General features: G+C 41.2%; 1 protein-coding gene across 2 annotated transcripts; it reads right to left on the reverse strand.

Moving 5' to 3' along the window:
• Positions 1 to 19: 19 nt before the first annotated feature.
• LOC119903259 (CTP synthase 1) lies at positions 20 to 10487 on the reverse strand. 2 transcript variants are annotated; one of them, XM_038719465.1, is made up of 18 exons: positions 10304 to 10487; positions 8833 to 9014; positions 8563 to 8733; positions 8367 to 8467; positions 8124 to 8240; positions 6871 to 6954; positions 5062 to 5142; positions 4833 to 4984; positions 4597 to 4729; positions 2541 to 2629; positions 2333 to 2427; positions 2139 to 2201; positions 1950 to 1993; positions 1763 to 1859; positions 1621 to 1676; positions 1438 to 1534; positions 1186 to 1330; positions 20 to 493 (listed from the first exon to the last, which is right to left on the reverse strand). In XM_038719465.1, exons 2-18 carry the CDS (start codon positions 8999 to 9001, stop codon positions 409 to 411), a joined length of 1779 nt encoding a protein of 592 aa, XP_038575393.1. In that variant the 5' UTR covers positions 9002 to 9014; positions 10304 to 10487; the 3' UTR covers positions 20 to 408. The 2 variants fall into 2 exon arrangements, with proteins under 2 accessions (XP_038575393.1, XP_038575394.1); XM_038719466.1 differs by lacking the exon at positions 10304 to 10487 and adding an exon at positions 9707 to 9863.
• Between the last annotated feature and the right edge of the window lie 7309 nt (positions 10488 to 17796).

The following is a 17796-nucleotide window of genomic DNA, read 5'->3' on the forward strand; positions in this document are numbered from 1 at the left end:
ATAAATGGCTCAGACAAACTTGGCTTTCTGTGAAATTTATTCAAGGACTAAAAGCAAAATGCAACAGAATACTGATTCACCTTTGTGGGTACAAGTAATCTTATGTGAATTCAGCAAGGGCTTGAATCTTACGAGTCCTGCACTTTACACTGGTGTTTAAACAAGGTAAGCTTGAGGAAGCTGCACATCTGTCAAAATGTTTAAATACATGTAGTATTTACAGTAAGGCCACCATACTGACAAATGGATCTGCATTTCAATCCCTGAGCCTTGTGTTAATGTGAAGCTAAACTGTTCAGACTTCAAAGGATATATTTAATCTGGTCCGTAACAAGTGTAGCTGAAAATCCAGAACATCTGCAATATTGGGTTTGTAGTTGGTTTATTACTCCAGGCAGGAAATGAAGTTCATTCGTTTGAGATGGAAGGCAATTTCAGCTCTGACAACTCCGAGTCTGGGCTGCTGCTGCCGCTCCGGTCACTGTATGTGTCCCTGTGTCAAAGAATAAGTCATTAATCCAGGCCTAGTTATTCAGGTTTACTAATTTGGTTCTTTCAAAGCAGTTGACTTTAACCCTAAGCTCTCCTTTTTAAACTCATGACTGGCTGAGTGCTGATCATGTCAATGGCAAGTTCCCATCTTCCACCACAAATATTGGTCTTTTGTGCTTCAGTGTTTCCACACATGCATGATTAAATGTGCAAGAGACTCATTAAATGCGATGTGTTCTGGCTCCACTGGTCTCAAACATAAGAATCTTTTAGGTTGTCTTTTTGCATACAGTATCTTAACCTAAATTCAGTTTTAGTGTACAAAGTTTTATATTTAATCACATCACTTAATCGTGATAATTACACCAACAGATCATAGTGATTTTACAATAATCTGCATGTTCCCTGCGATTATATTTACTCTTTAAAGCGAGCTGTAAGTACCTGAAAATGAGTTCATGTAAAACATCTGGGTCACGATCTGTCCGTAAGCCTGCAGGCACTTCTGCAGGTTTATAGCCATCTTCCAGATGCATTTTAAACCAGTTTCAAAGAATCAAAAACATACAGACTCCTGTCAAATCACCATTCTAATCTGAATAAAGTTATCCACATATGAAGAATGGGGCCCTGGTCTGACAAATCTGAGTCTGTACACTTGTTGAGACGTGTAATCTGATGCTGCGTGTTTACCGTGGAGACAGACGGCAGCCCTTTTGTAAGTAGCTCTGCAGCTTCCCGGCAGAGGCCAGCAGCAAACCAAGATAGGGGGGTGATGGCTTAATGGGGCGAGAGGTAAACTCGGGGTGGTACTGCACTCCAGCGAAATATGGATGATCTGAAAACAGAAAAGTACGCAGAAAGTTGTAGTGAAGTTGTTGGCCTTTAAAACCCCTGAGTTAACAGTTCAAGATAAAAAGGAATTTAGTGTTTCACTGTCCATACCATCCAGCTCTATGACCTCCATTCTTTCCCCTTCAACATCCTGACCTACGAACCGGAAGCCCTTCTCTTCAAAGTGACTCTTGAGCTCAGGATTGACCTGCACAACATTCAAAGTTCAAAAATAAATACACCCACTGTCAACAAGGTGGTTTATGCTGCTGATGAACTGACGGGTCAACGTGCCTCAAAGCGATGTCGGTGCCTTTCATCCACATACTCTGCATCTCCATACAGTTTGCCTGGAATACAGAACAGCTGTGAGCGCAGGGCAGACGCATCGCTACATCAGCACTGGGCTGAAAGTGAATTTAAAGTTTCCTCTTACGCAGTACACTGCTGGTAGTCTTGAAGATGGTCCGTCTCTTCCCTAGTCTCATCGTTCCGCCCATCTGACCGGGGTTGTGTTCTGGCATATCGATCACCTGCCAAGGTTACACACGAGCATTTCAATTCAAAGCACTTCTCAGGTCAAATTACAACAGGATCATTTACTAAATAGGATAAAAATTTACCACAGGATGCTTTGATTCTGGGTCGAATTCAGTTGAGTTGGCATCTAAGCGCAAAAACAGGCAGAGACGCAGAGACATGCAATTAGTTTTGTTAAGTATGTAATCACTAGCCACTGCTATCAACTCTTTGTCAGGTAAAGCGAAAAACTATACCAAATCAGGCCTATCACATAGGGAGATTAATAGTACCTTTCCAGCCAAGCACATTCCTGGCAAATTCACATACAGCCAGCTGCATTCCAAGACACACACCTGCAGAAACATATATACAAGTAGTGCGTTACTACTCATTTCAATATGACAAATCTGAAAGGGGGGTGGGTAAATAAAACTTATCACAGCATTAAGATAATGATAAGCGTGTGATCATGGTCATCCTGTACCTAGAAAAGGTATTTTCTGTTTCCTGGCCCAGTTGATGGCTTGAATCTTTCCTTCAGTTCCTCTGACACCAAAACCTCCTGGAACCAGGATGCCACTGAGGACAGAAGGGGGGGGAAACTGTTGGATGTAACTACACATTTAATGTCGAGGTTGTTGTTACAAAAAAAAACCCAAACAAAATTTAAAAGGGGTTCCCTCAGCACTCACTCAGCACTGCAGAGTTTCTGCCACGCCTCGTGGTATTTCACTGGTTCCTCCTGCAGAGTGCTCGGCTCCAAATACGCTGAGTCTATATACTGAGGAGAAGAAACACGTCACTGTTTAGTGGGGGGGGGGGATTTATAAATAAAAATCGATACAGCATAGAATTGTGATATTTTCCGTGGCAATATTGTATCGATACACAGACGCCAAGTATCGATCTTTAATTATATATATTGGACATGAGAATTTTATTTTTTGATACAATAATAAAATCAATTGCTTTTTCAGTCCACTAAAAAAAAAAAAAAAAAAAAAAGGTTTTCCTTTTGCAAAACATCACAATGTTTAAAATCACAGTAATATCGTATTGTGACATAAGGATCATGACAATATCGTATCGTGGGGCCTAAAGTTTGTAAGATCCATCCATCTCCTAAAGTTTGCACTACTCTTTCCAGAGCAGCCCCACGACCACTGTGGGGTCAACAGCTGAAGTCTGCTGTACTTGTACAATTCTACAACAGTAAAAGTATCTTGGTATTACCAAATGTACTTACAGTATCCAAACTAAAAATACCAACTGTGCAGAACGGTCCCTTTCAGAGGGCTAAATTAAGGAGCTCACAGAGATCCTTTTAATCATACGCGCACAAGATAATATTTAGTGCACACATCTTGTAAAGCACAATTGCAAATTTTCAGGACTTCAGGGACTCTCCTGTTCGTTTTGTTGCAGGACAAGTTAAAACTTTATCATTCATATTGGTGACCTCACGTAAATCCAACCTTGAGCAGGTCTGATCTACCACTTAAATGAAAGGACCTGTGTGGGTATCTCATAGCATGCAGCAACCACTAGATGGCAGCATACGCAGGATTGTAAGTCACATCGCTTCTTACAGCCAGGGAGGGCAATTTATTTCAGAAGCGTGCTTTGTAATAATTGTTGAAAATCCTTTTACATTCTGACAGCACTCAATAAATCAAATAGTCCGACACCAAAACAAAAGGAAAAGAAATCATTTGGTTGTAGCAGGACCGAACATGTGTTTTGGGGCAGTGGCTTTGGAGGGAGGCCTGTAGGGAGGGGTTGAGATTTTTTTCAGATAGATACTTTCATAATCGTGCCGTCTATTTGCCAGTTTTTCCAAATCAGGCCTATCACAGAGCAGGTGAACTACTTGAGTTGACGAAGTTACGTTACAGAACGCTGAAATAATACATCGTGGTGTTTTGTCGGGAGATGCAGTGACAGAAACCAGCGGTGAGAAAACTATAAATCGCTATGACGTTAGAAGACGGAGACACTGTGGATATTTTACAAGAACCGATCAGGTGAAGCAACACTGAACACACCTTTTAGGGAGGGCCTCAGCTGTAAAGGAAAGAGGTGCGCTGGATTTATAAAACAAAACAGCACTCAGCGCTATTATCGTTTTATAATTGGTGGAAGCAGCTTCATGCAACAGCTGTGGCAGTCTCTCTACACTGTTTCCACCTGACCTTTCTTTTCTCCGTGAGAGGGAGGAATTTAGAAAGTTGTGTGGGGCTGCGTCAGGCCCCCAGCTGTTGTGCATGATTTATGCAGCCAGAGGGTCCGATCACGAACGGTTCACAGCGCGCTAGTTGTAGGCCAGAGACAAGAGATCGCGGCGCGGCCAGCCGCGCAGTGAACAGTCGGCGATTGTTCCCTCTTGCTGGAGGAAGCAACATCTAATTGAGCACCGCGCTGTTAATGCGCTGTGCAGTTTTTAATATCAATTTATATTCGGGCATGGGGAGTGTCAAGTCAGCTCAAGTCAAAAGGCTCAAGTCCAAGTGAAGTCACAAGTCATTGGTGTTAAAGTCAAAGTAGAGTCACAAGTCTTCTTTGATTTTGTCAAGTCAAGAGTCATCATTTTTGTTACTCGAGTCTGATTTGAGTCCAAGTCATGTGACTTGAGTCCACACCTCTGGTGCAAACTGCTAAAGTGTAGCTCATATTGTTTGGGTGAACTAAATGAAGACATTAGTAAATTGTGACAATGAGCAGCAGGGGTTAACAACACGGTGTACATACCTTCACCTCCAACTTATGGCTAATGGCCAGGGCTGAGTGCTCCAGCGCTTTGATAACGGAAGCATAGGAGTCGGAAAACTTGGTGTACTTCCCAACCAGTGCTATGGAGCAGTGCTCCAGGAGTCTGTCTGACCTGTGAATACAGCATGTACATTAGTAAACCATCTGAAACAAGACCTTCTCTGGAGTAAAATCAGCAGATCACATAGGGCAGAAATCCTCTATTGAGCACTCGCCTGTCAGACATCTCCTTCCACTTGGTCAGCATCTTCCTGGGTCGAGTCTCTATGGGCATATTCAGTCTCTTGCTCAGGTAGCCCACCACGCCCTGATTCTCCAGCAGTAAAGGTACTCTGTAGATGGACGACACGTCGTGCACGCAGATGACCTGGAGCGAGACAGGGAGTCAGGGCTCTGCTTCATCAGAGATGACGAGACAAATGTGCTTCAGTGTCAGTGAGGTACCTGCTCAGGCTCCACATGGCAGAACATGGAGATCTTTTCTTTCACCGAGTTCTCCAGAGAGGTGGAACAGCGGCACATGATCTGTCAGCAAAGAGGAGATGAAATTGGGTCACTTCACACAGAAAACACAGGAGCCAAATAAGAAATGTGGTCAAGACTGCATGTTGCACTGATTTTGTGTTTGTGCGTGTGTGAAGTTTGGTAAAGTGGCTGTATTCTGAGGACTCGACATGTTATTCTGAAGTTTCTTTGCGACGACAGGATAATGAGTTTTAAAGAAAAGAGTTCAGTGATTTGCGTTAACAACTCTGTTAGGTCAGGATCGCCTCAGAACATACTGCTGTCATACACAAAGTTAAAAACATTAAGGCTCGTGCAGACTACACGACGTACAGCGTCGGCCGATGGCCGTGCCGTTCACACTACACAACTTGCCGTCTTGTGGCGGGAGTCTTGAAGTCGTTGTGGCGTTTGCACTATGGGACTGATCGATGACAGGGGGTCACACACTACACGAGCTGACAGCGGCTCTGTCACCCGACACTTTTGTCAATAAAACACACGTGAAATGTGAAACAGGAAATGACGCAAACCTACACACAAAACAGCTGTTTGTTATTATAAAGATAGCAATTGTCAAGACAAAGAAGCTGGGTGAAAGAATGAATTAGCACACGCAGCTAGCAGGGATCATCTGTGCTACAGCGAGAGCTGGAGGAGAGTTAAAAGGGTTTTGCGGTGAAAAAAGTAGCTGCCTTCTCTCATTGGCTGGATGTTGATGTCGGGTCAACTGACTTCTCCAGATATTTGGCATGCTAGATATCTGGCTGGCGTCGGTGATGCGTAAGTGATGTGTCGGGGAGCCGTTTTGATGCGTCCTTGAGTAGTTCACATATAACGACTGCCGACGATCGCTGATTTACCCCTGATCACAGCCCAGCGGTCAACCATCACATTGGGCTCAAAAATCGGGTTGTTAAATCTCAATTTCAGTGGTGACTGGGTGGTGTTGTGACACAGGAATAAGGCTAATCGATTAGGGGAAAAATCACAAACAATTATTTAAAACAATTACTCATTGACTAAGGAAACGTCATGCATTAATTGAACTTTTAAAATCTTCATTTCTTTTATTATTATTATATGCATTACCCTCAAAAATCCCAAATAACCCATGAAACAAGACATTGTATTCCAACATTATCCAACTGTGTGTGTGAGAGAGGTTAGAACTGAATTCTGGGTGAATTTTAAAAAGGTTTCAGGTTGTTCTTCTGGGACACACAACCAGCTCCATGATACTGCGGACATTTGACGATAGGGCTGTGCGATATGACGATATCTATCGTTTGACGATAGTAAAACATCTATCATTTAAAATTATGCTCCATTGTTTATTTCGTTGTGTGAAAAATTCCGCACTTTACTGTAATATTTCTGCAAGGGGACGGCACTTTTGCTCTGCGGTGAAGTTAAGTTTTCAAGTTGCAGGGAAGGAATTTGCATTCAGAACAAACAAACATGGAGGAGAGTAAGTTTTTTTGGGTTGTTTTTTCCCCCCCCGCATACCTCGCCTTTATGATGCAGAGAAATATCACCAGTTACTGTTCCAACAGTATGATATTTAATTGAATTTACAAAAAAAATTCTATATTGGGATCTGAGATTTCAGTCACATCACACAGCCTTAATTGATGATGATCATGATTCATGAAATACACTGATGTGTAAAATCAGTCAGCAGGAATCACACACACACAGTGTGAAGTGGAGCAATTATTGGAGGATGTGTGTGTACAGCAGACTCACCAGATCAGGGGACAAACCCAGGCCTCTCAGCTCTCTGACGCTGTTCTGTGTTGGTTTGGTCTTTTGCTCTCCTGTTGCACTGGGCTGGACAGAACAATGGAGATGTACCAAATATGTAACTGCCTGTATAAGTCATGACGATGCTAACCTTCTGTCTGTGCATCTCGATAAAAATACAAGAAACAAAAAAACGCAACGCTGAAAGTCCAAAATTATTTACTGATTTCTGAAGAAGTTGAATTTGTATTCTAAACATTCTGATGCAATCAGGGTGGATCTAATGTCACATTTAGGGGGTATGGGATATTGAAAAATAGCTTTGAATCTGCAAAGAAACCTTATTTGGTAATGTTATCACCTTCCCTCTTTTGGCATTTATACGACTGTATAGTAATTCTCATGATAAATTAACATTGGATTTTGTTAAGATGCTACCCTACTAGATCTTTTGCCCTCATCAAACAAACACTGTGACAGTGTCAAGCTCCAAATGAACACGTGTGTTGGTTCACACATGAGCTGCCTTTTGCTCCTTTACTGCTCAGAAGACCTGCTCTGTCTACATTTCCATACTATACTCAACAAAAACTACATGCATTCCATCTGAGAAATCAGTCCCACACTGCAAAAACTTCTCAGAGTGACGCATTTCTGATGATTCGGCCTCGGAGTAAAGGCATTTATTATAGGAAATATTACAGGAACAGTGTTAACTTACTATGTAAATTGTATATTGGTAAATATCATTAAGAGAACAGGCTATTTATCATATATATATATATCTCATCCTATATCTACACGTAAAAGTGCTGCTACTTGCAGCATTTTCATTTTTACCCACGTCTAACACGCCAAACCACAACTGTCAGAGAACCACAAAAGCCATCATCATAATGTCTACTTTGTGTTTAAAAAAAGTTAGTCTGTCCTGAGAGTAATCCTTGTTCTTGATGTAAGTAAGTATAAGATGCTTCATAAATAGCTCATGTCCTTCTAAGGTAGGAGTGTGTTTAGTCGTAAGTTTCAGTGTGATTCCTGGTGAGGATCCATATTCTATTTTATCCATATATGAAAATCTTGTTTGTGAATTCAAAATGTATGATTCTTCGAGTACATATTTCAACATGCACATTTTTAATTTATTTTTTTTAGTTGTTTTGTACTTCCAGAGTAAGAGACGCACGGTGCTTGAGGCAGAACAAGTGTTTGGCCTCAGAGAAAAGCAGCGAGGCCTGAAGGAGTTGCTCTCTTACCTGTGGTATCAGACTGACGTGAATGTTGCAGAAGTTCTCCCTCTTCACTTTGAACTGGAACTGCCTGAAGGCCTCGATGAAAGGCATACTCTCGATGTCTCCGACAGTTCCTCCCAACTGCGAACACGCCGAGAGTCACAAAATATTGAGAGTGACAATCACGGCAGCCTTTGTCTCAGCAGGGCCTTGACGCAGCGGGTAACTCTCCACAAAATATGAGGCATTTGGCGGCGCACGGCTTACCTCTATTACACAGACTTGAGGTTCTACGTCATCGTCATCAACTGGTACTCTGGCCTGTTTCACAACCCACTCCTGGATGGCATCTGTGATGTGTGGCACCACTGGAAAAGAGAAAAAAAACACACAAATCTTTCCTGGTTAACCACTTCTCTTCAGCCCGGCACCCTCTACCACACTTAGAACAGCGGCTGTTTACCCTGCACAGTCTTGCCCAGGTAGTCTCCCCTCCTCTCTTTGTTGATGACTGACTGATAGATCTTGCCGGTGGTCAGGTTGTTGTCTTTGGTCAGCCGGATGTCGAGGAAGCGCTCGTAGTTCCCCAGGTCCAAGTCCACCTCACCCCCGTCATCCAGCACAAACACTTCCCCTGGAAGGAGTGGGCATGACACAGTCGTGACACACACATAACGCGTGGCTGTTTATTTCTGACTGTGTTAAATGAGAGCGACCGTTTCCTCCGACATACCATGCTCATAGGGTGAAAATGTGCCCGCGTCGATGTTGATGTAAGGGTCGATCTTGATGGCAGTTACGTGCAGGCCGCATGACTTCAGGATTGTGCCCACACTGCTCGCAATGATTCCTTTGCCGATGCCTGAGATGACTCCCCCGGTTACCAGGATGTACTTCATCATTGTGCTCTGGTATCTAAATACAGACGATTAAAACCAAACAGCAGATCATGTAAAATTATTAATTCAGAGTAAGTATAAACTATTTGTGCTTTGGTAAAACTGTTTCAGGCCTCACTGTGCTTGAGATTTTAAAAATCATCAACTACACAAGCTTAAAACACAGGAAAGATGTCCAGTAACATGACCACTGCAGTGCAGCACTGAGGAGGTAACAAAGTGAAAAATGACACCACAACTAAATGAAAGTCAAGCAGAAACAGCCTCAACAGAAAACAATGTGTGAGCTTGAAGGTTCATTGGAGGTAACTGCTGATGAAGGCCACAAGATGCAGCTGAAAGCGCCAAAGGTATCGACATTTGACAGGAAATATTTAGACCTATACAATAAGATCACAGTAAGGGTAGAGAACATTTCTGTAAAAGCTAATTTCGCTATTGAGCTAACTTCACTAAAACAATGGCTCCTCCATGTTCTTGTTCTACAACGTGGACCCCTGGAGCTGTTGCCAAGGCAACTATTGGGGACAAATAAGTTTACCGTCTAAAACCACTGGTTATTTGAAGTTACAAAAACTCGGAGGTCATCAAATTTAACAAGTATATGTAACGTTAATGCTGAAACCTAAACGTTTATCGTCCTTCCCAGAACACAACAGTTTCAACACATAACCTCATGGCACGTTGGAAGCGCTCGGTGACACCCACCGTGTGGCCCGAGCGGGAGGGAAGTGCCGGATTCCCGTAAGCTACAAGTGAGCGGCCACCCGCCGAAAATAATACCTTGCGCGAGAATTACAATCATACACACAACACCAAGACCTCGGTTAGTGTCTGCAGTGAACGGACAAACAGACAAATTCAATGTTTGCTGAACAAAAGGACCACTGCTAATTTTCTGTTTCTGTCCAAAGAGTAACGTTAGCTAACATGCTCTCCATATCAAACAACGGCATCAAGCTCGCCAACTTACACGTGACCAGAAGACCCGAGTGCATTCAAAATAAAAGCGAATGTAGCTATTTGAGTAACTTTTGTATGAGTAGCATGTCAACAAAATACTTCACATTGACCATCTATTGCATTATTACATACTCTACTGTGGGTTACAAGACTTCAGCTGAAATATAATAAATCATTCAAATACACAGCTAAATTCTAGCGCATGGTATTTGTAACATCACTTTATTTTAATTGTTTTTGACCGGAAATCACACTCATTTATTGTTTCTAGCTTGTAACTTAACAGTGTTTGCTAGCTAGCCAAACTACCTTAGCAGTTAACAGCGTACAATTTAAACTCACCAAATATTTCAGAGCTGCCTTTCAAAACAAATTGCCGACGACGAAAACAGTTCACAAGACCTTTTGCCAGAGGCGAAATTTCAATCCAAATAACAACGCGTTCACTGCTGTACTGCCCTACAGCCCCATCGATCCTCAAATTGACTCTCCACGTGTACGGACCACGACTCAGGTCTGCGGTACATCATTCATTACACTTACAACATTGTGCTACCTTCGCGTACGCCTCGTAAACTGCTGTTGCAAACTTGAGAATGTTTTTTCTTCTTTGTTCTTTAGGGGCGAGTTGCATCCAAAATGTTGCATTACCGCCTTCTTCTGGGTTGAAAATAAGATTCAATTCTCTTATCCAATCGAACAATGAATAAATAAATTCTGAAAACTAGCCTACTCAAGCTGGGCCTGAAAGCCCCTCTCAACAATAGCCCGCACTTCCTCTCCATTCCCACTATATCAAAAAACATTCTGACAGCATAAACAACTATTTATATTCTCTTAGACTTCCTTTCCACTTTAGCAGCACAGTTAATCACGATGGCCAGAAATGCTAAGAACTTAATCTTGTCCGAACAATACAAACAATACTGACCCTGCTTCCTATATGATTTGTTCTGCCATTTCTTGAATATTTTCTTCTCTATCTGCTTCCTCATAGCATAACTATACACCATGGCATTCAATGATGATAAAAAAAATTACCATTATTGTTTTTTATTTTAAACTTGATATTTGGGTGGCATCGCCAAACCCCAATGTGGAAAGATCTTTAGCAGCATTGGCATCTAAAAGGTAAGGTAATATGTAGTGACATTAACCTGTGACAATATATACAAACTTCTGGCTGAGCACTTGGCGCTGTGTTCCTTTAGCACCACCAAAAATTAAATGCATGCAAATTAAAACTTAGACAAAGTTTGAAATAAGAATATACAATGTCATATTATTAGATAGGCCTGTAATAGTAATAGAAAAATTGGTATATTAAATAACAACACAACCCTTTGTGGTTGGCACAGTGGGCCAGTGGATAGCACTGCGGCCTCACAAGGTTGCCCCGGCCTTTCTGTGTGGAGTTTGCATATTCTCCCCCTGTCTGCGTGGGTTCTCTCCCACCGTCCAAAAACATGCGGACTATGTTAATAGGTGACCCTAAATTGTCCTTAGGTGAGAGCGTGAGAGGTTGTTTGTCTATGTGTGGCCCTGCGATGGACTGGCGACCTGTCCAGGGTGTACCTCGCCTTTCGCCCTCTGTCAGCTAGGATTGGCTCCAGCCCCCGCGACTCTGTGCGCAGGATAAACGGTTGACGATGGTTGGATGGATGGACAACCCTTTGTGTACTACAGTGTATATATATGTATATGTACAGCATGTCAAAGATACTATTAACATTGTTCAGACAGATTCTATGCTCATACCACCTCAATGCAGTGTTGGAAGAAGTATTCAGATATTTTTTAGAAGCTAAAGCAACAATACTACAATGTTAAAACAATTACTTACAAGTAAAAGTCATCCATTCAAAACTGTACTTAAGTGAAAGTTAAATTATTAGCAGCAGAATGTACTTAAAGTAGACTATCAAAAGTAAATGTACTCATAATACCATTCAGAAAGTTATACATATAGTATTATAATTAACATGTAAGCAATACTCCAAAGTTGTAGCTGGTCAAAATAAAGATCTTTGTACTTTGCACTGTAGTAACGCAAAGTAACTAGAAACTACTGTAGTAAAAACAAAGTTGTGAATTCAAAGTACAGTGTTTGCTTCTGAATTGAAGTGGAATCGAGTGGAACAGAAGTATAAAGGAACATGAAATGGATATGCTTTAGTAAAGTACCACCACCTCAAAACTTTACTACTCTGCAGTACTTTAATAAATGTACTTAGTCACTTCACACCATTCTCTACATGTAGCATTGCTCACACAATAACTCCCTCTCATGTGCTAGGACTTTTTCTGGCCATTGCATTTTCATGAGCACCTGAAGGCAGCACACTTTCCATTTTTGAATCAGCAGCAGGGGGAGCTCATGTTTCACGTTGGAAGGCCCATGTTGGACAAGAGAAGGGCAGGGGGAGTTCTATTCTCATGTATGTAAAGGCTTTCCCCCAGCTGATAAAAAGACTCCATGTTTGGTTTAGCTTTACAGATTGCTCTAGGTACTTATCAGCATTAAATTATTTAGCTTAGAGCTCCTTGCATTGTTCATATCTTATTTCCAAGTGGCAGAGAATCAAACTTCCGCAAGTCTTGCACATTTTTATCTGTGTGACAATCCATTTGTTCACATCTTTTATTTTCCAAAATCCATAAAGAATAACCAGAATATATTCATGTTACTCCAGGAATAGAATAAGCTTAAATACTACTGTCAGAGTCATTTTGATCTGACAATAGATGGAACAATGGATCAGTCTGACTCCACTGATATTGTAAGCTGCTGCTCAGAAGTGACAGAGCGAGGCTGAATTGATCCCGCAGCACTTTAGTGGTCGGAGACACAAAGATGTTTTCCTGTGGGGTTACAAGCAGGTTCCTCTTTCTCTCCCTGACACAAAACAACACTTTCTGCACACTCTGCTCCATATAATAAATGGCCACAGTCCAAAGTGGTTAGTTACAGTGTACTGTGAAAGGTCAATGGTCTTGTGAAGTGGATCGCAGCATATTATCCTCATTGTGCTCAGTGAGATATGAGGTCCAGGCGGGGAGCACTGCGGTCTCAATTTTGTCAAACTGTGACTCGTTCAGGTTAAACAACAAGACGTCCACATGGCCTACCGTTGTTTGGATCATCCGCAACTGGGTTCATTGGGCTCACTGTGTGGGTGAGTGCAAGCACTGCAAATTAAAATAACAAAATGATGGAGTTAGTGACTGATGGCTGACTCACAGAAAGATAACTGCCGAGCTGACGGATGCTTATATGTAACACCCAAATCTCTACTTGTGAGCCTTAGCAGCCAGCTTAGTCTCTGGAACACAGGACTGGGGGGGGGGGGGGGGGCTTAATGAGAGTTTTAATTCATTTTTGACCAGAGCTGTGATTGAATTAAACTCCCACAGAAGGGCTGGATCCTCTCCTTACCACAAGCCATTTCCTCCTATTAGAGATGTAACAGAAGCAGCAGGCAGGGATGCTGGTCAGTCTGAGAAGAAACTGCCTGCTCCTCCTTCATTTTATAGAAACATATATTGTTACAGGCTGTATGTTTCTGGCTGGTGTTGCAATTTGTGGACTGCTAATGTTTTGTTCAACATTTTGGGAAATATCATATATACTCATGTGTTTTCTTTCTGAGACTTATAGGAGAACATCAATACTGTCTGTCTGTCTGTGCGAAGTACAGAGTTGGAATCAGGATGCGTTTAACCTGGCTTAGTGTAAAGACTGAACGCAGGAAAACGCTCAGCCTAGCCTTCTCTGTCCAGAGTGAAAAATAATTACTGCTGACTTATTTATGTATTTTAGAACATTTTATCAGTCTACCTACTGTCTCAAACAAGTAACGTCTCGTAGCGTGAAGCTGAGTCATGACATGATTAGACTAGCTTAGCCTAGCTTAGTTCACACTTCGCATGAGCTAGCTCAAAGTAAAGTTTGCACAGATTAAAATGAACACATTCATTTTACAAGATGCTGTGAGTTTGACTAGGGTGGAGGAACTTTGCAGCCGTTGGCTTGTGGTCTTCCCCTTGGCTAAAGAATTCTTGTGATCAAGACTCACTGGCAGATATTTCCCAAGACTGGTGGCATTAGCCGTGCTGCCCTGGCGGTGTTACACCAACATTTTTTTCTGTTTTTCTTTGGAACAAATCCTTTTGTGCAAAAGAAGTACTCAACTTGTTTTTGTGTTGTGTCTGGAGTGTAGGTGCAGAGACCCCTATATGTAAGACACATGATAAATCATATTTGGCTTTTATCTGCTGGTATATCACTCCTGCTCTGGCTCCCTGTAGAATACGTGTGCTATAAGCAGCGATAGCGATAGTGCTCAAGCTGATCTGTTGACGGAGCAGCACAGAATCATCACAGCACTGTGTGCTTAGCAGCGAATATGGAAAGAAGAGTGATGTATTGTCATGTCACTGAAGAGTAGTTGGTTGCTGTCTTGTTAGTAAATGACGGATGGGTGGAAGAATGGATACATACAGTTATTGTTATTGAAGGTTGATACTGACACCAACAGGCTACATTTTTACTGACGCTGCTCCCAAAAAAAGAACAGTGCCCAAAAATGACATATTACATTCAAGTGAAAAGTCCTCTAGAGGCCATAGGAATTATGCCTCTTGTCCATTGGGAGCAAAGAAGAAAGTAGTGTGACATTGTTGTAGAGCCACAAAGTCCACATAGTACTGAGGTCGTGGTGTTTGGATGGGTCAATAAAATGTTGGACTTTGCCACGGGAGACCTCTGCTTGCTTCCTGTTTTTTACCGACAGTCAACATTGTTTTTTCAAACCATGACCTTAACCAAGTTGTTATTATTGTAACCATCATGATGAAGGTCCCCTAACCTTAGGGAAGTGTTTTTCTAACCTTAACACAGTTCATTTGGATGTTTTTGATATTTCCCTTAACCTAACCAAGTTATTTTTGTGCCTTAACCATAGCGTCGTCACATCACAAAACATTTTGTTTATGTTTTAACAGTGAATTTTAATGCTTTTGGAAGGCACTGTCAAGTGATGTCATCCTGCCGGCAGCTTTTAAACATAATGGAGCACTAAAATTGAAAGCCACGACACCAAAATGATTTTAGTGGCTAAGCAGCTCTTTGCAACAAATCACTTATTTACTTTCTGTCTGAGAGTGAGATGAGTGGATTAATATCATTTTTGTGTCAGAGCTCGAGTCAGGATGTGGTTAGCTTAGCTTAGCATAACAATGGAAGCAGGGGTGGTATAGCAAGCCTCACTCTGTCTAAAGTAAAAACACAACATTGACATGTTTCTCATTTGCTTCATCAGTACATGTAATAGTAAAAAAAAAAAAAGTAAATGGGAAAAAATATCAATTTATGGTTTTAGTGGACGTGACATGCTGGAACTACTTCTTGGCAAACAACAGCCAGTGGAAGTGATTGTGCACAGCTTCTTAAGGTCTTGTTGAATTCCAGATTAGTTATCTTCTTGCCTGTACAGAGACTACTCTATTGACAGTATTTGGCTATCCATTCTGTATCTCAAGATGCTTTACTGGACTGATGTAAACTGTTTGTCAAGAAATAGTTAACATGTAACTCCTCTTTCTGTCCACGGACAGTTTAAAGAGACAAGATACAGTGTGCAAATAAGACAACGTGTGAGTTGTATTTTTTATTTGTTATCTGGACAGAGCCAGTCTGGCTGTTTTCGCCTGCCTCTAGTTTTACGCTAAGCTATATGAGCTATATTTAATGCACAGACAAGACTTCTCACTTTTACAAAGAAAATAAAGCAAATAAGTGCCTTTCCAAAAATATTGGACTATTTCTTTAAGGCAAGGTGAGACAGATTTCATTGATGATTTCCTTAGCTAAAAGAAATAAAAATTCCAAAAAGTGACAGCTTTTGAATAAAAGGCCAGTATCATAGATCTGTCAGATCATGTGAGTCTAATCCATCACATTTGTTGTGCGTGGTACGAGACTCATCTGCTGTGAAAAAGAGTGGATCTGTGTTACTTAAGCTTCAGTAATAATGTGGGGGTTAAACACCATGCTGAAGCTTTTATCGTGCTGAGGTCCGCCTTTATATGTGAGTGTGTGAGCCCACAGCAGAGTGGAGTGGAGCTGTGAAGGGGGATGTGCAGATTACTTGTCTTACACCATGTTGGTGAAGTCTCTCTCTCTCATGCTCACTGTCTCCATTTAGACCAATACAACCAGCAGGTTTGTTAATATAATGGGCTGATTTCAGTCATTATCATTCAGTTATATCATCTGCCTTTGATATAAAAGAGGGGTTTGATTCACCACTTATATATATATATATATATATAGCTCACCAGTATACCACAAAGCCTCTGCCACTTAAAACATTATTTTTTGTTCAGTTGTGAGAGATCCCCTAATTTGAAAAGGTGATACCAAACACCTACAGAACATTTTCATTGGAGAAGCCCTTAATTAACACATCAGTTACAATTTAAGGGTTACATGAATGTTTAGATGTTTTCAGGTAAAAATGTATTATATCTGAAGGGATATGTATTCCCAACAGTGTTCAGGTATCGAGGAGAACGATACCTAAAATTTGGGTTTAATTATGGGTAATAATTATTAATGGATTATAATTTATTAAGGGGTTACGGTTAGGTTTTAAATGTATTATCTGCACAGTTTTGAGGGTTTTAAGGGGTATACGCCCCTAAAAATGTACCTTGTAACATTATGTGTTACCCTTAATTTGTACCATAAAAGGTTGTCCTTTAAGGCATAACATCAGGGGTTAATTTACTGATGGATAAATAAATGGATCACACTGTTTTTTTATAGAGTGACCAGAAATGATAAGAATACTTTGTTTTGTGGTTTGTTAAAGTGATTTTATTTTCTTTGTGCAAAAGAGAGGGAGAACAAGACGCACACTTCCTTTCTTTCTCTACATGTTTAACCTTGTGCTGCTGCAGCCGTTACGTTAATCTGATTGCATTCAAATCAGACTTGTGTTGTGATAGTTAAGGAAATGACCGACCTAGGAAGATTGACATTGTGTCTTTTATTCAGACATGAGGCCAACATGTTAAATGCCATCAGATAAACATAAAGACGTGCATGCATTAGGGGCTTCTGAATGATAAAGGTGTAGTTTGGCCAGGTCAAACAAAGCTAACAAGAGAGTCAGGAAGATGTCAATCAAGCACAGTGTATACAGAGAAGAGGTCTAATGAAAATCACCTGTGTGAGTTTACCATGCGCAGCGCCTTTACTGGAAGGCTTTCATGTTAGTTGATCAATTTGAAGTGGTTTTTACCCCCCTGACAGTCCTCTAAAAATACCACAACATATCACATCCATTATTTTATCCAATGAAATCCAGCCTTTATAAATGCAGTGTGTCACAAAGCAGCTAATCCACCAAAAGGAATTAAATTTTTCTGAGTTTCAAAGGAGAGTTTACACCAATTTTGGTATGTACACAAATCTGTCGAGTAACTGTTGAGAACGCAGTGGTGTGTGCAAACACCAGGACACACATTGATTTCATTTGATGACATCTACTCTAGACTGAGAGGCTTTGGAGCAGCACCGTGAGGGAACATTCATTACATGACATCATTAACCACTTAATGGGCAACATTGTGCTAGGGGGTGGTGAGGAGGCTGCGTGTGCATAAATGTTGTCAAGCTCTGCTGTAGACTGCAGAGATCAAAGCCACTTTATGCTGCAGTGTTTCAGTTAAAACCTGACAATTAGAATATGCAGCGTTCCAATCTGTTTGATGTTTGCAACCAAAATGCTATGTCTATTAACGGTCTAACAGCTGTTTCTCAGGCTTTC

The sequence above is a fragment of the Micropterus salmoides genome, unplaced genomic scaffold (genome assembly GCF_014851395.1).
Source record: "Micropterus salmoides isolate LMB-PRFRI ecotype aquatic unplaced genomic scaffold, ASM1485139v1 Ms_hic_scaffold_1422, whole genome shotgun sequence".
Taxonomy (NCBI): Eukaryota; Metazoa; Chordata; class Actinopteri; order Centrarchiformes; family Centrarchidae; genus Micropterus; species Micropterus salmoides.

Excerpts from the sequence above, each read along its gene's own strand:
- LOC119903259 (XM_038719465.1), bottom strand. The coding sequence starts at position 9,001 with ATGATGAAGTACATCCTGGTAACCGGGGGAGTCATCTCAGGCATCGGC. Across the intron at positions 8,468-8,562 it reads CCTGGGCAAGACTGTGCAGG|TGGTGCCACACATCACAGAT; the intron begins GTAAACAGCCGC and ends TCTCTTTTCCAG. Across the intron at positions 2,630-4,596 it reads GCCATAAGTTGGAGGTGAAG|TATATAGACTCAGCGTATTT; the intron begins GTATGTACACCG and ends TCTTCTCCTCAG.